Source organism: Oryx dammah, unplaced genomic scaffold, assembly GCF_014754425.2.
Source record: "Oryx dammah isolate SB20612 unplaced genomic scaffold, SCBI_Odam_1.1 HiC_scaffold_14, whole genome shotgun sequence".
Classification (NCBI taxonomy): Eukaryota; Metazoa; Chordata; class Mammalia; order Artiodactyla; family Bovidae; genus Oryx; species Oryx dammah.
The window spans coordinates 12380069-12403824 of record NW_024070198.1 but is presented as its reverse complement, the minus strand read 5'-3'; the positions used below and the strand labels follow the sequence as shown (position 1 = coordinate 12403824).

General features: G+C 37.4%; 1 protein-coding gene across 5 annotated transcripts in view; it reads right to left on the bottom strand.

The window, feature by feature from the left end:
* Window positions 1–2869: 2869 nt before the first annotated feature.
* PCGF5 (polycomb group ring finger 5) overlaps window positions 2870–23756 on the bottom strand; it is a 117368-nt gene continuing 96481 nt past the window's right edge. For 4 of the 5 annotated variants that reach the window (XM_040254505.1, XM_040254507.1, XM_040254506.1 and 1 more), the window contains 4 exons: window positions 23224–23322; window positions 20598–20687; window positions 13498–13557; window positions 2870–8468 (listed from right to left, as the gene is read on the bottom strand). In XM_040254505.1, the coding sequence (XP_040110439.1) occupies window positions 8421–8468; window positions 13498–13557; window positions 20598–20687; window positions 23224–23322 (297 nt within the window). In that variant the 3' untranslated portion in view covers window positions 2870–8420. The remainder of the gene's footprint in view (window positions 8469–13497; window positions 13558–20597; window positions 20688–23223; window positions 23323–23756) is intronic. The other variant, XM_040254510.1, reaches the window with a different exon arrangement.

Genomic DNA, 23756 nt, shown 5'->3' with positions numbered 1-23756 from the left:
CGCTTTGCTTCTGCCTTCTGAAACCTCAACTGTTTCACTTCATTGGTTTTATGGGTGGCAGTTACTATGCAAATGTGTTGTGAGGGTTAGGATATACCACAATGACTGTCAACATCCTTCTTGACCCTCGTAACGTAATGGGAGGACAATAAAACATAATTTCTGTGGTTGCAATGAAAGTGCTACACGGTACAGAAGGAGGAGAAAGTTCAGCTCAGCCTGCTGAAATTGAGATCTGAGTTGGGTTTGGTAAGAGCAGGGCTTTGGTGGTGGAAGGTGTGGGGTGATCATTCACTAATTCTTCTTTTGGGGCATGCTTCTCCATTTGATGGTAATCCTGGCACCCAAGTTGCACAGCAGGGGCTTCAGTGTCAAGCAGAATTATTCCTGGCTTCCAGCAAAATATTGTCTGCACATTCCTCAGTTTCCAGACACACAGGTCTGGGTCCCTACCTTCTCAGGCCCAGCTAGGGTGCAGACTCTTCCATACCTTTTTAAACCGGTAAAAAGATCAGAGCTGAGCCTGTGTTGACAGAGCACTAAAAACGGGGTAAAGTAACCCTTTTCCCAAGTGGAGGTGTGGCAGACTGGTTAGCAGGTCACAGAATGGTTTCCTCTTTCCTTCGGACACGTCTTTTGGCCTTCCCTTCCCTGAGACCTTCCCCTGTTCCGGCCCCTGACCTGGGATAAAAGTGCTAGGGGCTACACTTTGAGCACTTCCTATGCACAGTCCTCACAAATGCTTTCCTATTCTGCACCAGCTCCGAGGAGGGTGATGCTGAACATAGTGGAAGGAGCTGTGCTCAGAAGCTGCTGCTCTCCTACTCCACGGAATGCCTGGGACCTCCTGACACCGCCATGGCATCACCAATCTAAGACAAAGCTTCAGGCACTTTTGTCTTAGGGCAGACATATGGGGCAGAGATATGAATCATTGCAACCTTCTAACTAATGTCTTACTTTAGCCCATCTAGAATTCCCCAGGCAAGGTATTTTAATAATGAAACAAGGCTTTATCTAATGAGCTGAAGAGAACAGTCTGTTATTCAAATCATTTGGACTTTTCTTTGGTACTCAATTACTTTTTATCTGGAATTTTTTGAAAAATACAAACTCCCAGGTACTGTTTTTTCCTCCAAAGCTCCAGATGTGTCTGGCGAGCAGCTTTGTTTAAAGACAACTGGACTGTGTGATGATCTTTTATCCGGTTTGTTTCACTATTTTTCTATTTCATATTTAGAGCTCTCATTTATTTGTTTTCCAATTTCTTCATCTCTTTTTTGTTGTTCTTTCTCAGGCCTTTATCAAGTATAGTAGAAAAGCTTTTGTATACATAAATAAAAATAGGTGGCTCAGATGGTTAAGAATCTGCCTGCAGTGAGGGAGACTGCGTTTGATCCCTGGGTCAGGAAATCCCCTGGAGAAGGAAATGGCTACCCACTCCAGGTTTCTTGTTTGGATAATTCTTGGACAGCGGAGCATGGTGGGCTACAAAGAGTGGGACACGACTGAGTGACTAACATTTTTAAATATAAATAGTAGGTATATTACATGTTTTAGAAAATTTATGTATTTTTTGCCTAACTAAAAAATTTAGACATTTTGATTACACTTGACTATGCAGAGGATGCTAGATTTCTAATTTATACTCACTCAAAACTTTAATATAGTTCCATTTATTTATTATTGCTAAACAGTAGGAATCTAGTATTACTGCTAAAAGTCTAGAAAACTTATCTTTGTGATTAAAAAAATATTGAATGAGGTTTGAAACTTCTAATCCAATTCTGAGTATATAAAGAAACATTATGTTGTTAAAAAAAAATAAGAAATTAACATGTGATGTTTATTAACTGCAAATTTTGTTCAAAGTTCACAAAACTTTATGCTAGCATCCATTATTTTTCATACCTTATTCAAGATTCCACATTGTATTTAGTTGCATTGAGCAGCTTTAAGTGCAACAAATTCTGATCAATTCTTTTCATTTTTATTTACAAATATTTTCTAATATACCTTGTATGGCCCCTATAGTGGACACTTAATTTCCAAATACACGGGGTTTTTTAAGTATCTTTGATATTAACTTCTCATTTAAATGTTTTCTTCTCTGTAGTGACCCTCTGTTTTTTTCAGTCTTTTAACTTTACTAAGGCTTTCAATGGCTAAGTGAAAGACCTCTTGGTAAATGTCACACTGCACTTGAAAATATGTGGGTTGTTTTCAAATATCTTTTGGTATTGATTTCTAACATAATTCCACAGTGATGAGAACAGACTCTGTATGACTTCAATACCTTTAGACCATGAACGTTTTGCACCTTATTTTATGTCCTTGGATATGTTCCAGTGTCTCCTGGTCTGTAGTTTATGGGAACTTGAATAGAATTTGCATACTACTGTTGTGTGAAAATTGTAGTATTATTTGGGGGCCAGTCTGCCATCTCTAAAGTAAACAAACATTTCCCAAAGATTTTTTATCTCAAATATTCAACAAACGTTCATAAAATTTGCTACAGTAATACTTGCTGCTGCTACTGCTGCTAAGTCGCTTCAGTCGTGGCCGACTCTGTGTGACCCCATAGACGGCAGCCCACCAGGCTCCCCCATCCCTGGGATTCTCCAGGCAAGAACACTGGAGTGGGTTGCCATTTCCTTCTCCAATGCGTGAAAGTGAAGTCGCTCAGTTGTGTCCAACTCTTAGCGACCCCATGGACTGCAGCCCAGCAGGCTCCTCCGTCCATGGGATTTTCCAGGCAAGAGTACTGGAGTGGGGTGCCATTGCCTTCTCTCACAATAATACTTAATGGAAACTTTTACATGAAGGTTATGATCTGCAACTACTGATCTCAAGGATGACAGACAACAAATTATGCAATCAAGTTTTTAATAACAAAGATACTATTTTTAACATGGTCAAATATACTTGGCTAAGTCCAGATTTTAAAAAACAAAAGTATCTAGCCCAACAGTACAACCATACAGCTTTGTACAGAACATTCCATAGATCAACAGAAAATACATTTGAGCACAAAAATAAAAAATATTTAAAGAGAATCTCTAAGCAGCATTTTATTTCTGCAAAACAGACATATAGTACTGATTAAATATCTACAAGTGCTTTCCCTTTACAAAAATACATATATTCTTAATAGACTAAGTCATTAACAATGACCTGGTAATCTTTCACTTCAATTTGAATGATTCATAAGCTAAATCTTACAACCACAAAAAGGTTTTTATTTGTATTAAGATGTTACCACTTTTGACAAAAAGAAAGCTTAAAATATTTCATATTTCAAAGGAAAATTAGCAACAGAACTGTACAATATAGTCTACGATGGTTTAATTTAATGTGAGGGCTACTCTGTTAAGAACTGGTGCTTGCTGCTGTGCTGCCAGAAGCAGGAAGCGCAGAACACTGGTGCTCCCCCCACAAGCTCTTGTCACCGACCACAGCTTCATAAGGACACTTGGGCCCCTATCCCCGTTCAAAAAAATATAGCAAAAGAATACTGCCCCCGAACAATGTTAGGCTGATCCCATCCCATTTCTAATGTGCAGAACGCCTGCTGTGCTGGACTGACATGGAGTCCACAGACACATAATCTATCCGCCATCTCTGCACTGCCCAGAAACACTTAATCTCCAGTTTACACTAGATTCGTTTCTTATTCCACGAAGCTCTGAAAAATGGAAGAAAACTGGACCCAGTATTTAATGTTTCACTTGATTCTAAAGACAATTAAAATTAAAACGCATTTCTGAATAATGTCTCAAGTTCTGAATCCTAGAAAAAGGGGCATAGCAAGTATACAGACACGTTTTAAATTATTTTTGTTTACTTTCATAACTTTCTAAAAAGGAAGTGCTCAAGCATTTTAACTGTATTTGAAAATATAGTCAGGATAGCAAATAAACACACTACTTGTGAAAACTATATTACAGTAGGAAGAGAATCACTTTTAAGTTACTGGGAAAATGCTACTGCTTTAAGAAAAAACTATGAAAACCCTGTGATGTAATATTTAAGTATTTTTAAAGAACTTTCAATCTGAACTTTTTTCAACAAAATCCAGAATTAGTTGGTTATTTTGTGCTTTCAGAGGGTTTGAGTTTTAGCATGTTTTTCAATTTTTATAAACCAGATCTGTCAGACAGGTTATATTCCTTATTGTAGGGACAGAGGTGTATCTTAAAATGATAGCATTTCATATTTTTATGTTTCCAACCCATAAAATTAAAGCTATGGCAAACTCTTTTTTGTAATGCCCACAACCAGTATCTACATCTCACTGGTATAAAGTACAGCCTGCTGGAAAATTCCTATGGTACACCAGAGTGTGTAATGAGTACATCCATCTTTACCCTAGCCCAGGAGGTTTACCTAGTGGCCTGTCAGGAAGACTTCATTAGTGTGGGCCTGCAGCACGGGCTCCCCAGAATATCGGTGTGAGATCAGGGCTTAACCTGATGTACATGCTATTCATCTGGGGCCCGAATTTGGCTGTATGGTTAAATTCTAAAAACAAAATAACTGCTGAGAAGCAAGACAAAGAGTTACTTTAAAAAAAAAGAAAACACCCCACAGGCCTTTGGGAAACTTTTTGTTTTTGGATACAGAAAAAGAGAATGTACTGTTTTCTACACAAGTAAGCATGTCAGTACTTTTACCAAAGTCTGTCTGTAATAAAATTTCTCATACTACTAAGAACCCAGGAACTAAATAAGCATAATTTTAGTCCATATCGCCTCCATGGGATAAAAATCTTCTCAAATTAGAATTTAAAATCTCAATTTCAATTTTCTCTCCAAACTATGTATTTCTCCCATTTTTCATCCAGAGGGAGGCTACTGGTTGTGTTAATCTCATTTTCACCTTTGAGAATTTCCTAAGATCTGTCAGATGGTGCTAGAAAAACAAGAAACATGGCTGAAAGGAAGTATATTCTGATTATTGCAAGAAAAACCTGCATTTGATTGATCTTACCATGAAAATTAAGTTTAAAGTCTTTCTTTGGTGGTATTTTAGCAACTACTCAAGGTTATTGCCTAATTATATAAAAGTAAATTGCAGTCTAAAAATTTCCAACCTCCAAACAGTTAAAACTGTCTCTCTAACATGGTTATTAACACTAAAATGTCTTTGGTGATATCTATTTTCTTATGAAAATCTTTCAAAAAGAGATTAACTTACAAGAGCCTATTTAGATATAAAACCATTGATAAGAGACAGGGACAGAAAACTCAAAACTTATGCAGTAAATCTAAAACAGAAATGCACTTTAGCAATGAGGCACTTTCTCTTAAATAGTTCAATAAAGCTAAACAGTTCACAATATTATATAACATACTTTTTTCCCCCTTAAAGAATCATTTTAATTTAGGTTACATATAGTTGAGCAAACTCATTACATTTATAAAATGTAGCATATTAATATGGGACAGACTTTTAATGAATAGAGAAATAATATATTTTTCTAAAAGCATCACCCAAGGTACCTGGACCCCAGACTGAATGACCTAATATTACCTCATCATGAACCTTTTTTTCTTTTTTTTTTCAGAAATACTTAAAAGCATTTTGTTAATCTGGAATAAGGGCCATATTTGGATTTTTCTATTAACTAATGTGATTACTTCAGTTAAACTGATGTCTTATAACGCACAGGCCTTCTTTACATCCAAGGTCCCTTGACTCTCGGACATCTATGATATCTAAAGCAGACATAACTGATTACAAAATCTTTTGTGGAAGTAAAGTTCTTTCAGTTTGTTGCTTAAGAAACAAAAGACTAAAGAAAAACTTAGTTTTATTCTCCAATTTTGCAGATTCAGATGATTACTCATATAGGCTATCTGTATAAAGAGTAAATTTTATTAGCACCCCAAGTTTGTAAAATTGACCACCTATGTATTTTTGCCTGTGTATTTTTTCTATATCTGGTTTCTTACAAATTTCACAACCTGACTCGGGATAATTAACTAGGGATTAGTGTATTACTAGACATGAAAGTAGTCCCATACTTAAAAACCATAGTTGAATATATGAAGAAGTCTGTGGCTCAAACGGTAACAGCACATCATCAGGACCATCATAAAGTGTGTACCTTTCCCCACATAACAGACGCGCTTCCTTATGCAAGGGTTTTCACATGTTTTGGCACATATTCCACTGCATTTCAGTAAAAACGTTAATACAGTAACATTAAATAAAGGAATTCTATATAAAACTATTCTCAATTCCATAATTACTTCCTATATATTTCCTTGGAAAATAGAGACATTACATAAGATGAGGCAACAGGCCAAATTTAAAGAGATCATGTATATAAAACTCATTTAAGGCTGTAAGTTTTGGCTGGGGACCCAAAAACATCCAGGTCTCATTTGTGGTTTTTAAAATGCACTCTCAATTCATTTTGAGTTAATTAAAAATTAACTTCCATAAGTCATCACTGACCTAGATGTGACAAATTTATAAGAAATCTACAAATGCCTTAAGAGATGTCAGGGAACTGGATTTCACAGCACAGCAAAATAATTTCTGTAGCTGGAGAGTAAATTCAGTTTTTGGTTTAGTGTAATGGTCTGTTCCAACCATTTTTTAAGAGTTAACAAAAATCTGCCTTTTAAATTCTGTTTGTGAGCCCTTCCAAGCACAAACACAATTTAACAAAATGAAATTTTAAAAAATATTGCCATGACCTTTTCCACAAAAGTCAGGCCAAAAACAACAGAAAACTTTAGACTTTTTGACTTGAAACAAAGATATACGGAAAAGATAATTACGATGTTTCAGCCTTTTATATTGTGAAATGCATGAAGATTTAGCTGTATTTTGTGTTTCTTAGAGTCATACACTTTTATTTCTAAGAAGCATTTTGAGATTTAGAAGGCATTAGCTTATGATACATTTTACTGGAAAATACAGTATAAAAGCTATGTGTGTAACACACAGATTGTGCTCATGTCAGATTTCTAAAACAAGTATTTTTCCTAACTTTTAAGATGATTTCCTAAGTTTCAGAGGTTAACTTTGTTTCAAAGCAATTAGTCAAACTTAATTTCCAAAGTTTATGAGAAACAGTGTAGATTTTAAGAGGTTTAAAATGAAGTTCTTCATATAATTCAAGGTAACAAGACTTTTGTTGACTTGCAGACTCATCTCAAAAGGAATGGAAGACTTAACAAAACTGCAAAACCAAGGACATTATATAGCTCTGACCTTAAAGAACTTATTTATAAAACAATAATCCCAGTTCCCCCTAATTACTACAGGATCTAAAGTGAAATATCGTCAAACCGTTAATTCTGGTTAGCATATTTATCTAAGACACAGTATTTGTTCTAGTTTATGCATATGGTTTGGAAATGTGACAGGTTATTAACAGTTTTAATCTACAATTGCTTTGAGATTTTTGAAATCCATAAAATAGCTAATGTTATCTTCTCTAAAAACCCTAGTATTTAAAATCATCATAACTTTCTGCATGCCACACTGACACACACCTAAGGCCAACTGAAAAAGGAAAACAATGTACGTGTTAGATTAAGAACCACAATATCATGATGCACGCAGTAACGTGGTTTACGCAGCGGCAATGATGTCTCATGAAGCAGCACCCGCTCATCATAAGGCATTATGAAAGAGTAACCTCACTGAAACATGGGTTTTGTTAGAAGTCAATGTGATCAGCTGCCAACATTTCAAATGGTTATGAATCTCACTTCACTCTCCAAGGAGTCACGTACATTTTCTGGAAGGCGAACAGGCCCTCCTTGTGCGACTGGTAGACTACACAGACAGATGACCCCAAATGCCTACAGTTATAATGTGCTCTAACGTACAGAACAATTGGAATTCTTCCCAAAAGGACTTGCACACTCAAGAGTGAACTATTTTGCACACAAAAAGCTTAATGCAAACAGGACAGTTGCTCAAAGGCCATTTCTCTAAATATATTTCCCCATACAAAATAATTTCAAGAGATAATAACTATTAGTACCTTGTACAGTACTCTAAACAAGAATTAATCAAATAGTAAGTGTGAAAACTGCAACACCACAAAGATCGAGCCATATTACTAGTGTAATCAAACATTAGAACAATCTTGGAACAGGCAAGCAAAATATTCAGAAGGCTAGGTCACGGCCGCACACCTACTGATTCCAACCATGACTTGTACACTGGGAGACAGCACAGATACCTTATGCAGATGGTTCAGTAGCAGAATGGCACTTGGTTTGCTCTTAATAGAAACAACATAAATGCAACTGACAATTTAGAGACAGACAGTGGCCTTATTCGCATGCTGACAATCTGTCTATGTCCCTCCGGTCCACACACCTTTCACTGTGCAGTCTGTCGATGAGTAACACATAGTGCGGGGTTCATCAGTGGGGTCTGGGCCCCTTGGTCTAACCGAAATCAATTCTTGGTCGATACTGCAACACCATGGGGTATGACTATAAAATAAAAACAGATGATGAGCAAGACTGTGTTGATACAAAAACAGTACAGATTATACATAAAAGACTTTAAAAAATGTGCAGTTATGGTTTACAATAGTTCTTGGGAATAGTGATTATGACAATTAAGACTAATTATTATAATTTTAAACTATTATGTTCTACAGACAGTCAACTTTTCCATAATTTGCAACAAAGGTCAAGTTCAAAAGATTGTGGATGTCAAAGAGGTTGTATATGTGAACAGTACTACTGTTAGTACTTAGGGCAAGCCAGGGTTTGTGAGGACAGAACGCTCTCGCTGCTGGGGGGCATTCACTCATTTTCCTGTGGAGCTGTACAATACCAGCCTGCAGGCTGGACTCCATCAGAACCGTTCTCTGTGTGAGTCCATTGAATCACAAATAAACAGACCTTCTGCTGTGACGGTAAAGAATATGCCAGCAATGCGGGAGACCTGGGTTCGATCCCTGAGTTGGGAAGATCCCCTGGAGAAGGGAATGGCTACCCACTCCAGTATTCTTGCCTGGAGACTCCATGGACAGAGGAGCCTGGTGGGCTATAGTCCATGGGGTCGCGAAGAGTTGGACATGACTGAGCGACTGACACACACACACACACGCTATGAATCTAGGAAGCTGGGTACTGCTTACAAATCACACATGTTAAGTAAGTTTGACACTTTTTTATTTTTAGCATTTAAAATTTAATGGTCCTTTAAAAACTGCTGAAAAACAAGTCACTAATTGTTAGAGGAAACATTTAGGTTACCGCCTCCTTTCAACAATCGATCCTATTAAATATTTGGACTTGACTATCATGAAATTGAGTGGCTCAGACTATCCTTCAGCTTACTCCACACAGGGAAGGTATCAACATGTAGCCCCAGAGAGGAGAAAGCTTTCTGTGGGAAAAGCCACACCACCACTTTTGTGTCTTTTTTGCCCTCTGTTTTGCAAAATGTAGAATTCAAACATCACAAAGTCAGAAAGAGTCTGAAGAACCGATGGTTTTTCCTCTTCTGAAAGCTGCGGACTCCCCTTTTTAAAATGAAATATCCAGGAGCTAATTTTATGGAACCAAGAAAGGCTGAGATGGCCACTGGCTTTTCTCCCCCTTGTCTCCTTGCAGGTGAATGCAAAAATCCTGTGAGAAAACGGTTTCCTTTCCTATAGATGAAAGGGGTGGACTGAGATTCTATGGTCTAAATCTATTTTGGTTAAATTCTGCTTACTTGTGTTTATTTTACACTTTATTCTGTCCCCTCTGAATCAGAATATCTGTGAGTGGACACTGAAATCTATTTTAGAAAACTCCCTGGGTTTTCTGAAATTCAGCCAGATGTAGAGACTGCTACCTAGAATCTTACTACCCTAACCTGACTTCTTCCCATTCTACCCAACTCTTCCCACAGCTTGTCTCTCACTACAATAACCTTTCTAGCTTTGCTTTCCATTCCTGACTCTGTTAAATCTGTACACTTTCTGCAAATAAGTCACTCATTCAAAAATCCATTATTATGTGTAAAAGAATTCATTACCAATTCTACTAGGATGAAGGAAAAGAGGGAAGTAAAATGGCTTGGTCATAAGTGGTTGGAATTTTTTTTGGTTTTTGTTTGTATATATGCAAATATTCCTTACAGTATTTTTGCATGTACTTTTTAAAATGTGTGTGACATCTGCCATGTATTTTTCAGTATTAGTAGTCAACTTGATTTGTCTGTTTTTTTCCTTTTACATGTAAACACACTGAGAAAGTTCATCTTTACTCTGAGATTGGTTATCTAGCTATGTTTTCTTCTTGACCTTTGATGGTCTCATTTTTAATGTGCACCGTTTTAGCCATGAGAAGCACATATAATGTGAGGTATGGGCTGGATTCCCCACCATCCCCCCATCACTAATTGTCTCAGAGCAGTTAACTGAAGACAAACCCTACAAGATCACAGCCCACCCCAACATCTACGCTCCAGGTTTCCCAGTTCCCCAGCCAACTGCTGTCTCTGCTCCAGGCCCCTTGGCCACCTTGCAGCCCTTAAACCACCAGACATGACCTTGCCTCTAGATCGCTGTCCATCCTCAGCCTGAAAAGCTCCACCCCAGAGAGACACACAGCTAGTACTCCCACTTCTTTTTGGTCAAAAATCACCACCTCAAAGTGGTCTTCTCTTAGCTAGCTCATCTAAAATATTCTATTTATCTACTTCAATTTCTCTTCTAACACAATAAATTTTACTCATTTGTTTTTCTATCTGTTACCATCATTAGAGTATAGGCTCCATGAAGGAAACACATTTTTTTCACTTTTACTTCTGTGTTCCCAGGGCCTACAAGATTGCCCAGTGCATAATTAAGTGCTCAGTAAACATTTGTTAATGAAACTTGGTACCTGCTATTAATCTGAAATACTCTTTATAGATTCGTACATACTAGAGTGAGTTCCTGAGCTCTGCTTTTTATCCATGTGTCTATGTTTAAGTCAGTACCCGATTTTAATTATTTCAGCTTTAAAATACATTTCAGTGTGTGGCCGTGCATACGCCCTGTGATTACTCACTTAAAAATGTGACTGACCAGAAGTGCCAAATTATATTTCTTGATGAACTAGAGAATGACTGACTTTGTCAAGTTAAACAAGAATCTGGTAAAAAAAAAAAAAAAGTCTGAAATTATATTAAACTTCATAATTATAGGAAGAACTGACTGCTATATTTAAATTTGTTGTGTATGATGTACTGTGATTATATATTACAATGTCTTTAATCTTAGGGAACATATATGCTGAAGTACTTTGTGGTCAATTGTCATGATATGTGCAATTTAATTTCAAATGGCTCCATAAAGAAACAAGAGATATATTTATAAAAAGATTAATAAGATAAGGAAAGGAAAAGAGGAAGAAAGGGAAAGAAGGGGCAAAAAATAGCAAAATGTTAACTGATAAATCTAAAAGTTTAAGGATATTTCTTTGTGTTATGTCAACTTCTTTGTCTTGAAAAATTTTCAAAATAAGCTTGTAGGAAAAATGTGAATCTTACCAAATGCCCTTTCAGTATCTACTGACATTTATTTTACTTAATATATATAATTCCTCCCCCCAGCATTAAGCTATTCTTTGATTTCTGATAAAAATACTATTTGGTCTTGGTTTATTCTTCTTCTAGCATATTATTTTAGTACATTTATATATTATTTATCATCTTTGTTATGTTCAAAATGAGACTTGATACTTGGGTTCTAATTGGAGGTTCTCTATCAGTTTTTGCCTTCATGATTATGTTACAGCTGTAAAATGAATTTGGTAAAATTCCATCTTTTTCAATTACTTAAAATTAACAACTTAGGATGGGAAGGATCTATTCCCTGAAAATTTGAGAGAATGTGACCATTCAAAGTAGTTTTATATTTAGGTATCCTTTGAAGAAGTTAACTCTAATCCTGTTCTATGTCTTTCATTACTTAGTGATTTACATTTTCTTTCTTCTTGGGTGAATGTTGGTTCACTAGAATTTTTCCTACAAAACGATTTCACCAAATTTTCACAAAATTAAAAATTTAATCATATAAAGCTACACATATAATATTTTCTTATAATAAACCAGTGATAATTTTTTCCTTGAAATTTTCTAGTTGATTTTTGGCTAAAGATGCATCCTATTAATTACAAGTTCAACTTTCAGACCAGACTGTACTCCATAATGAAGTGCAGAAGAAATGGTAAATGTGTGTGGATTTTTGAAAACTTGGTCTTACTCTAGTTTCCTAAAACATTAGAGCAGAGTTTAAGAATACCTTTATTTCTCAGGAAACAGACAGACATCAGTGCCGAGAATAAAAGCAAAAAGCCATATATGTACAAGTTATAACTGAAGGCCAGGAACACCACAATTCATCCCCAAATCAGCTACAGCATCTACACACATTTCAACAGTTCAGTTAAATTATTCACTCACCCCCCCACCCTCAATTACATAAGGATAAGGATGATTGCTTTTTTTTCTCTAAATGATTTTCCCTTGGCCTTTATAATTGCTAAATTTGCTTACTCCCATTACTAAATACACATACACCCAGGACTTAACCAGTGTGTATTAAGAAACACACATTTTAATGAGTGTGGGGATTTGCACTAACATAGAACTGACAATGAGACTGAGGGAAATTCTAGATAAATTACTAATTTAACACTTTGATTTGAAATGGTTCTTTCAACACTTAACATATATTTATTTGTCCTAACCCTAAAATAGCAACATCAGAGGTGAATTTACTAGTTAAGGTTGTATATAATTATAATTCTCCCTTCTTGGCGCCAAGAAAATAATGAAGACTAATTAAAAATCTGTATTTTTAAATAAATACTATGACTAAAACATGGATTAAGGCTGATCCTAGATCATCTCTGTACTCAACAGTAATCCTTACTATAGTACACATTTCGTCTCTTCTGTTTTCCAAATTTTTAAGATGCAGTTTTATTAGATAGACTTTCCTCAGAGGCATGTTCACTTTCTCAGTGCATTACTATATCCGCTCACTATCATTCTGTGCTAAGAGGTAGCTCCCTACAGTCCTTAGGGCAGGTTCAGTAAGCAAGTTCACATCTGCGTTTAGCTATTGCTGTTATTTAGCCTTACCTAATCTGGCATTTTTTTCTTTCACTTGTGGGGGAATAAACAATGAAAAAAAGAAAAAAACCCCACATAAATAAGTGTTAAGTACAGAGCAGAGATTCAATATGGAGCAGAGATTTCTTGCAGGCTGAAGCTGGTAGTTATTAAAACTGACGGATGCATAAATAATGGCTTTTCCATTTATAACTTAATTTTTAGTTTGATAAAATTAAATAGATAATTCAAGAGAACTAAAATAAGTGGAAACTTTGGGGACATAACTTGAAAAGATGAAGTTTTGTAGCTCAAATAGGTCTGAGTTTCGCCAAGTGGCATGGCTGGGGTGAGAGCAGTCAGCTCTGTGGCGGCAGGCATCGTTAGGACATATGTACAGTCGTGAGTGCCTCTTACCTGATACAAAGGGCCATCCTGAGGGCAGGCTTGCGAAGCTGAGCAGTTCAGACACCGAAACTGCGGAGGAGATGAACTCATCAGATAAGAGGCATCCACAACTGGATACATATTTAAAATATTTTAATGTCAAACATGAGGCAACATGACTCATTTTAAGTAAACACTTTCCAAAAGATGGCAGTTGTTTTTGGAAAAAGACTTAAAATAAGTGACTGGTAAATTTTAACATGAAATAATTTTAGACTCTAAATATGAATTTTGTTAACATTCTGTAAATATTTACCAAAATGGTGACCTATCTTATCTATCTCTTCTTCAAATACTAAAATCATGAGAAAACCCTTGCCTTCTCAATCCAGGAGAGGCGCCTTCTTTCTTCCATCTTTGCCTGTGATTAATCTCTCCTAGATCTTTTCTTCAACCACTGTTTAAGAGTCTCAGAGCTCTGCAAGGGGGCAGGGAACTTATCTCAGCCTGTAGGGGATCCATTTTCTGCTTAAGATTAGGCTCTTTATGTTCCTCACATTAGACTCTTGGTCTCCATAACTATTTTAATAGCATTTGACTGTGAGCTCCCCGAGTCTGATCTTATTCATAGCTGCAATCTTAATAGCTAAGGGGCAGAACTGGCACACAGCAGCCACTCAAAAAAAGGTTTATGAGTAAACCAAAGAATGAATATGTTTTTAAACTAGTGAATAGATTCAATTCTAAATCCACTGTCTTTTAACAGTTTGTGTGTGTTAGTCGGTCAGTTGTGTCTGACTCTTTGCGACCCCATGGGCTGTAGCCCATCAGGCTCCTCTGTCCATGGGATTTTCCAGGCAAGGATACTGAAGTGTGGGTTGCCCTTTCCTCCTCCAGGGGATGTTCCCCACCCAGGGATTGAACCTGGGTCTCCTGCAATGCAGGCAGATGCTTTAACCATCTGAGCAACTAGCCATTCATATTTTAAAAGTCATTGCCAAATCTTGATTTTTCAATATTAAGTTGAACACTTATTAAGCATAAATATTTGAACTATAATGGAATTATGAAATACAAAAACATACACTTTAAAATTTTACATATATGAATTCAACATTGCAGACTCTTCAAAATGAAAATATAGATAACAATATTTCCTCTAGAAGTTAGTCTCTGAATTTCTGGACAGGGCTCATCAACACTGTTAAGACACGCCCTGCACTGCTCTCCTTGACAACCTTCCTCCCCTCCTCTGGCCCATCAGGCTTTGCCTAACTATGCAAACAAGTCCCTCCCAGACAGGATTTAACAAGGAAGGAATTGGGTGGAAAGAGGTAAGATTCACTAAGTGGTATTTTTTTCTTATTAATCTATTTGGTATCAGTTGTGGTGTTGGAGAAGACTCTTGAGAGTCCCTTGGACTGCAGGGAGGTCCAACCAGTCCATTCTGAAGGAGGAGATCAGTCCTGGGTGTTCACTGGAAGGAATGATGCTGAACTGAAGCTCCAGTACTCTGGCCACCTCATGCGAAGAGTTGACTCATTGGAAAAGACTCTGATGCTGGGAGGGGTTGGGGGCAGGAGGAGAAGGGGACGACAGAGGATGAGATGGCTGGATGGCATCACTGACTCGATGGACGTGAGTCTGAGTGAACTCCGGGAGTTGGTGATGGACAGGGAGGCCTGGCGTGCTGCGATTAATGGGGTCACAAAGAGTCGGACACGACTGAGCGACTGAACTGAACTGAATGCAAAGAAAGCACAGCAAGACAAACATGGTGGAATAACTTTAGGCAGGGGCTGGCAGGGGTTGCTGGAAGCCATAAACGCAACCAGGGTTATCTGGGAAAGGGGGAGTCCTGAGAGTAGGTACTCAACCTACCCAAGAAAAGGGAGGCAGGAAGAACATGAGTTCATGGGGAAAGCTGAGGCTGAAGAGACAGATATGAAGAGTAAGCTTGTAGGAGTATAGAATTGTAATAATAATGAAAGCAAACATATGTGAGTTATTAATAATACAGCATTTATTATGTCAGGCACCCCTGGCTAAGTACCTTATTAAATAATATTTCATCAGTTCTTACTAAAATTTTGTTAAGATTGGTATTATTACTCCAAGTTTAAAGATCAAAAGACCGAGGCAAACTATGCAGCACAATGCAACTGGGAGGAAACAGCTGCAACAAACACGGCGAAGAGGAATATCCAGATACAAAGGAGCTCCTAGAGGCCAGCAAGAGACACACGGACTTCACAGCGGAAAAAAGGGGGGCAGTGGGTTTGGAAAGAAACTTCACACCAGAACATGAAAGTGAAAATATGCAGTGCTCATGAGGGTGTCAGAAAATGGGCACTCACACGTTATTGGTGGTGTTATAAACTGTGAAAACCTTTTTAGAAAACAATTTATCAGTATCTATCAAAATTTAAAGCATGCACATTCTGCTGTAAATCCACACCTGGAATTTAGCCAATGAATATGCTTCCACATGTGCAAAAAGATGTATGTACTGGAATACAGCATGTCTGTAATGTCAATTTGAAAAATGTCCACCAAATGAGTACTAATCAAATTATGTACAGCTGCACAAATGGACTACTAACAATTTGTTACAAAGAATTACTTTAAAATTTACTGATTCTCCACAAGGCATATCAGCACATGAGAAAAAGAAGCTGCAAAACAATACATATGATCCCATTTGTTTTAAAAAATGTGATGAAAACACTGCATGGACATGTTAAGCAGAATACATGTATTAGTACCGATGTGAAAACCACACAGGAAACCAACGGTCATCCATCCATCACGTCTCCTAAAATCTTATTACTCAAGTGTTAGTTGCTCTCAGTTGTGTCTGACTCTGTGTGACCCTATGGACTGTAGCCCACCAGGCTCCTCCGTCCATGGAATTTTCCAGGCAAGAAATGGAGTGGGTACCCAGTCCCTTCTCCAGGGGATCTTCCCAACCCAGGGATCGAACCCGGATCTCCCACATCGCAGGTAGATTCTTTACTGTCTGAGCCACCAGGGAAGCCCAGAAGATGTGTCCGAAGTGGGACACACTTCTGAAAGGACGGCCCAGAGAGGAGATGCACAGGCGTCCCCTGGGAGCTTCTAGAAATGCAGGAGTTTTGTCTTCACTCTAGGACTGCTGAATCAGAATCTGTATTTTACCAAGATCCTCAGGTGTGTTGTGATTTGCATCCAAGTTTGAGAAGCAACAGTTTTTTTAAAAAAAAGGTCCATTTTCTCCCACTAATAAGCAAAAGAGGAACACTGATCTTGAGGCACAAATATTGTTATGAACTGAAAAATTTCTAGGACTTAGCTAAGTCTAACCAGATATGCAATTCCTAAAGATAAAAGTGTTTCAAAAACGCAACATGATGAAGACAAGGATCCAGAAAGAGCAGAGAAGACAGCAAACAGCTGAGCCTGAAGTGGACCGGCCCCAGGACAAAGGTGGGGAGTGGCCCAGATGCCGTGTGGTACAGGCAGAGATGTCCTGCTCTTGAGGAGTGGAGGCAAATCGACTGTCAGAGATTCTCCCAGGAGTCTAGCAAGAGGACACAGGGAAGAGGTGATGTGAATATGGGGCCACCTTGCCAAAGGCCCAGAAGGTCAGAGGTGGTGTCCAACATGAAAAGGGAAGAAAACCACAGGCTTTACTCAGACAGAAGAGGACTATAGAATTTTAGAGAGCACCCCACAGCACCAAACTGGACAAAAGACTGCAAGTGCCAGCCCCGTCAACCTAGTTTAATCCACTGCCAGTCACAATCCCATTCGCAAGCTCACCCACATAAATGGGGAAAACTAGCCAATACAATTAAGAAAAGAAGAAGAAAGAGCTTTGACCTAACAAATACTGATAGACATCATAAAGTAACATAGAAGGCCCAACTAGTTTCTTTAATTTGAACTTTATTTAAATATATCCCAAAGAAAATGGACAACTGAAGAGTTTTAGGTAAAGATGTCATGTGATCAGATTTTTATAAAAGCTATAATGTGAAATGCTGGTGTAGGATTAAGTCCTGCTCAGAAGGACAAAACAATGTCCAGAAACATAAATGGATATCACATCTGCACGTGTACATGTATGTCTAGATACATATGCAGAGACAATGGTGAGATCTCAAAACAATGAGTGCAAATTGTGAATCATTCAATAAACTGTATTTCTGCCAAAAAAATTTCTTAGACTAAATCGAGAGTCTTAGCCTCACTGTAGATGTGTGTGTAAATGAACAAATCCTGGGTAGATTAAAATGTTTAATAGAAAAAAGTACAAGAAGTGAAAGAACCATAAATTGGCCATTAGTTTAGGAAATTACACCAATCCCAGCCCAAGACTGAGCCAGTGAGCAATGCCAGTAGGTAGAGTAATGCGAGCTTTTCATACAATCTGGTATCTTGCTGGCAGTGAAGGGCAGAGATGGGAAGCGACGTGACTGCAATAAATATGCTGGAAGGGGCTTAAGCAAAAAATTGTTTTATTGCTAATTTGTACATTTACCCCAACTGCCAGAATTTATCAATAATTAATTGGAACATGAGCAAAATTTAAGAATTAACAGAAAACAAATGGGGAACGTAACAAAATGACCTTTAGGCTGTATCTGCACAACTATTACCTTATAAAAGACTCAACTTTCATTCAATTTACTCTTCAAGCAAATACTGAGTATCTGTACGAGGCACTGCTTTGCGTGCTGGAGACTCAGAGTGAACAAATCATCACCCTGCCCTCAGATTACAGCTGCCTTGGGAACAAACAATAAACATACCAAGAGGCATACTATGGAAAACGGTGAGGCAGGGAAGGGGATTAAGAGTGTCAGACTGGGCTCACTGAAAAGGTGACGCAGAAGCACAGCGCTCTGAAGGCGTAAAGGGAACAAGGTGGATAGATACGTGGGGAAGCAAGGGCAAGCCTGGCACATCAGAGGAAGCAAAACAGAGAGGCCGCTGAAGCCGGAGGATAGGAGCAGAGGGCGAAGTGAAAGACGGAGGAAAACCTGGGTGGGGTACGCCCTGGTACAGGTCCTTGGAAGGGCTGCAACTTGCATCTAAATGCCATTAGATGCTACTGGAGAATTTCGAGCATGGAAACATGTTCTAATTTGCTGCTGTGCTAGGTGAAGATGGAAGAAGGCACGGGTGGCAGCCAGAGGAGAAGCCTGGAGCCTGGCAAGAGACACTTACAGAAATTCTGGAGAAGAGTGATGGTGGCTTGAACCAGAAATGAGGACCTGGTAAGATGCAACTGGATTTGTATTTTGATGGCAGAGTTCAAAGAATTTGCTAAGGATGGAGAAACTAATCAGGACAGACTTCAGGGATTTTGGTCTGAGAAACCAGAAAAATGAACTACTAATCTTGGAGCTGTTGAGACTGAAGCTGAGGGAGAAATGGGTTTAGAGGAGAACAAAGAAAAAACAGTTGTCATGCTAAAAAAAATGAAACTGGCTACTTACTGCTATATCAAATATCAAGTGTGGTATTTTTTTTCCTATTTGTTGATTTAGTTTTTACCTGAAAAAAAATCTTAGGATACTAAAACCATTTTTTGGAACCAATTTTTAATAAAATATGCCTTACAAAAGCAGGGGATTTAAACTATTCAGAAATGTGTAATCAGATGCATACTTGTAGTAAACACTGAATATACTTTATTAATGACAATTTCTATGAATTAGCTCTTTTGAGCTCTGCCATTTGAATAACTGGCAGTGTGGGTGACCTTTGGGAAGGGACCTTGAGGAGGACAAATGAGTGCCAGGAGAGGTCCTGCCATGGATGACTAGTTACATCTCTCTAACCTGAAGGCAAACCTATTTATAACGATGATTTCAAGCACTGACACACACTGAAGTGTCCCATGATCAAAGAAAGCTAAAATTATACCAATATGGTATTGCTGTTGTGTGTACTATCACAATATTTAGGCCCCAGGAGGGCTGGTCAAGACAGAATTGACTACCCTTGCAATCTGCACTGGGTCCCTGGAACATTTTGGTTAGAAAGAGTTAATGAGGGTGATGTATGTACAACCATTTAAAAATATATAAAATGTCATAGAAAGGCAAGCATTAATTTACCAAATACAAAGACAATTAGGAAAAAAATAAAAAGGAGCCCTAAAGAGGTTTCGTGAGTTCCTCAAGGCACACAACCAGTTGGTGGCAGGACTAGAACGTAATTTATTCCTCCTGGTCACGAGAACTTAGCCTTACAAAGAAGGCGTCAGCATCCCAGTGGGATGCAAATTGAAAAAAGTTCTACTTAAGAAGTTACATGCTTCATTTATTATTGTGTCATACCAAGACAGTTCTTCCGGAGAAAACACAGCTCCACAAATGTTTACATTCAATATATTTTTGAACCACTGTAATTGTGTGAGGCTACAGTTTTTAATTTTGTGTTTTTATAATTACTACTGTATTTCTTACTGCTACAAATTAGCCTTGCAATTCCTACCCCTTCAGATTTCCCTCCTATCGACGTTACATGTAACTCAGGTAAGATCAACTAGAACGTTCACATTAACCCTAATCAAAGATATATTTCAAAATACCAACTCCTTTGGGGTTAAAAAAAAATGTTCTTAGGTTTATTCTTTTAATCATTTCTCTCATATTTCCTGGGGCCTCAGGCACAATAATCTAAATCTGGTATCAGAAACCACTGCAAACTCACTTACCCTTCAGTCCAATCTTATATTTTCAGTGTAAAGGAGGTACCTGAAAAAAAAAAGTATCTCAATTCTACCCTACCTGTTCTCTCTACCACAAACAAAAATATCTGAGCCATTAAACATACTAGTCAGGGCAGAACTTAGAAGTTTCCATATTTCATTGAGGTTTAAAAAAAAATTTAAGTGCCATCTCCTCCACTCTAAGAGTTCTGAATATTCAGATCGGTGTTTTAAACTCACCTTAAACATAACAAAACCACATTTAACACAGACCTTGGTCTTAGGATCAGCTATCATGCAGTCAGTGAGGAACCAGTTTCTTCTCTTTCCCTAGTTTTTTTCTTTTAAAGTGTCTCAGTAACTGTTAAATTTGATTAACATAATGATAAACTAATTATACACATAGGTAAATATAAAAGCAATTTACGTTTTCGCCTCTTAGTCGCCATCTTGTCATGTAGATGAACTCCATAGTATGATCCTTCCCCATAATTTCACCATTGCACAGCACATCCAACTTTAAAAAGAATAGTTACAGATCCATTAACATAAGTAACTCTCAATTCATAAGAGTTTTACACATTTTTTTCAAAGGTCAAATAAGATTCAAATAGTCATATCAAAATAGAAGTAGTATCCATTATTTGAAAAGAACACTGGATCTTTCTATTAAAAACAAAGGCTCACCTCGTAAGTAGTAACAATTCATACGTAAGTAGCCCGAGCCACTGTCTGTCTTGCCCCATACCTCCACCTCCAGTTCAGCACACAATTCTGAAATGCACTGTGAGCTTTCTTAGCCTCTGCAGCCTCTGAGGTTTTAGACTTATTTCTGTGATTGCCTTTTAATGACTGAGAAGAAACTGTGGGAACCTCACAGTTCCTCCTGTCACATTTACCTTATGAATCAATCTCTCATTTGGAGGAGCTGCTTTCATCAGTTTGCATCTGCAGAGGGAAAATGAATGGCTGTGGATATGTGGTCTGGGGGGCCTTCGAGGCACTCAAGTTGACAGAGCAGTAAGGACCAGACCACAAGCCTGAATCTCCCAGGGCTCTCCCTTCCCGCTTTGCTTGGTTGGTGACTTGCATAATTTTGGGTTGGCTAAAAAGTTCGAGTTTTTCTGTAAGATGTTATAGAAAAGTTCCCAAAGGAACTTTTTAAGGGTTTTAAAGAATTATTTAAACAGAGACTAGAGTTTTGAACTTTATGTATCAAATGAGTGTAATTCCAACTGTACTAGGTAGGTGCTAAATTATATCAATTTTTTGATGACTTATGGTGACATAAATGGGCCCGCATTAATGTTTTCCAGAAACCACTTTATTTTTAAAAGAACAAGCAGATAATTCTATTTTCTTTATCTTGACTGTAAAATCCATAAGGAAAGAGGTAAAGGGGTTTACTTAGGCTGCAATTACAATCAGGTACACAGTTTCTATTATTGTCATTTAAAAACCAAACAAACCATCCTGCCCGAATTACCAATGCTGTTATAGAAGCTTCAGCTGTTAGGTATTTCATTAAATTACCGGCCTACTTGTAGGGCAGCAAAATAATAGAGGGAAGAGTAAATACTACTAAAATCGTACATAATGTTCTCAGCATTGGGATAGAAAAAAAGCTGTCTGTGGAGTCAGTCTCTTCTCCTTCCATCCTTTTCTATAAAGAAGTGTAGTAAGGGCCAGAAGTAGGACTGCAGGAGAGTAACAGTTCTCTCAGCTCTAATAACTTCCTGAAAGCTAGAAAATAACTCAGTCACACCTGAAAGTAAGGAAATAAAACTGCAAGTGGTATTCTGCAAGAAGAGAATAAAGAGCAAAACCAAATTATAAAGTTTCGTTTTCTATTTCACTGTGGTTATAAGTTTTTATCTTTTACTTTTTATCAAGCACATATGGCTTTGGTTAATGTTCACAATTTTTTCCCCAATGTAAAAGTTGCTATCTCTGGAAATTTTTTTTACGTTTGTAGGACCAAACTTATAAGATTTAATCCTTAATCCATAAATTAATTAGTTATTTGTAAGACATTTTAAAATAAATTCAGGTTCAGACGTTTCCTCAAGATACAGACTTAATACCTGGCAACGCCTGTGTTTAAATCTTATTTTGTTTCTGCTATGATTGTTCATATGAATACTATTGTACATAAGCTTGAAAAAACTATGTTGCCTTTGATGCCTTTGTTTATACAGGAGTCTAGCCTTGGTCTTAAAGGTTTTTTAGGTGCTACCCCACTCCAGTACTCTTGCCTGGAAAATCCCACGGACGGAGGAGCCTGGTGGGCTGCCGTCCATGGGGTCGCACAGAGTCGGACACGACTGAAGTGACTTAGCAGCGGTGGAACTCAGAAGGGAGGAAGAGGAAATTAACACAAGTTGCAAGACTACCATTTGTGTGCATGAGAAATGGTAGCCATGGTCCCTCATTATGTTACAGCCATAGCTTTAGGATGATAAACATTCTTGAAACACTGCACACATTACCAGCTGTGATGTGTTCAACATCAGGGCAACTGACCTCTTGTACAGAAACTTGCATGTTACATTTATGTAGACACAGTATGCTGGCGTTACCTAGGGCTAAACAATGTATCGCTTTTGCACAGGACAGAACTAAATGAATACCAATTACAAAATCCTTTTCATAAAACAACAATGCTTTACCTTCTGAAAAAGAAGTCTTTAAAGAATGTTAAAATGCACTGAAAAGGTCTCAGACTGAAAAAAAGAACATACCATAAAGCATGCAGGCACTAAAAAAAAAAAAAGTATCCATTTTAGCTGGGACATTTATTTTAAGAATACTTAATGGTAAATATCTCCTCTAATTATAAAATGTTAAATTTTATAAGTATCATGTTCTAGTCAGGACATTAAATTCAAAAATACAGATTACACAAACAGAATATTACATCCAAAAATTAAAATTTTAACATGAAAATAAAGTTTCCACAAAATTAAATGTATTCTTAATTTTTACTTTCTTTTGTTAGAATTCTCCTTCAGATTAGAATTATCAAAATAATCAAGATTAGATTATTAACTTACCTCATAAGAACTTGGAAGTTTTAGTTTTAAACTTAGAAATTTTTTAATAGTTCCCACAGTTACACGTGTAGAACACCGAATGAATTTCTTCATTAAACCCTAAAGGAAATAAAGATCATTAATGAAAACATTTTACTATGCTTTGGTTTTCGCATTTCCTTAGCAGTACTAATCCACTCATTAAACTTAAACATCAGTAAAATATAAGCACCACTCCAGAATGAACACCACAAATGAGGTGTGGGCATGATGCACCTGACCCACTCTGTGAAAGAAAATTAAAAGTTGTCGATATTAAAAACAAAACCAAGCAATTGGATCTTTAAAAGATATAAAGAGTTACTGCTACTTATGCTTAGGAAATTAGGTCAACAATTTGGAAACGTTCCTTAATTCACGAAGTCAGAAAGTGGAACTATCCAGTCAAAATATAGTCCTAGCAAAATATATTTCCCAGCAAAGACCAACAGAAACTAATCTATTTACAAATAACACCTGATCACAATTCAGATGGTAAAGTATCCATTTAGAAG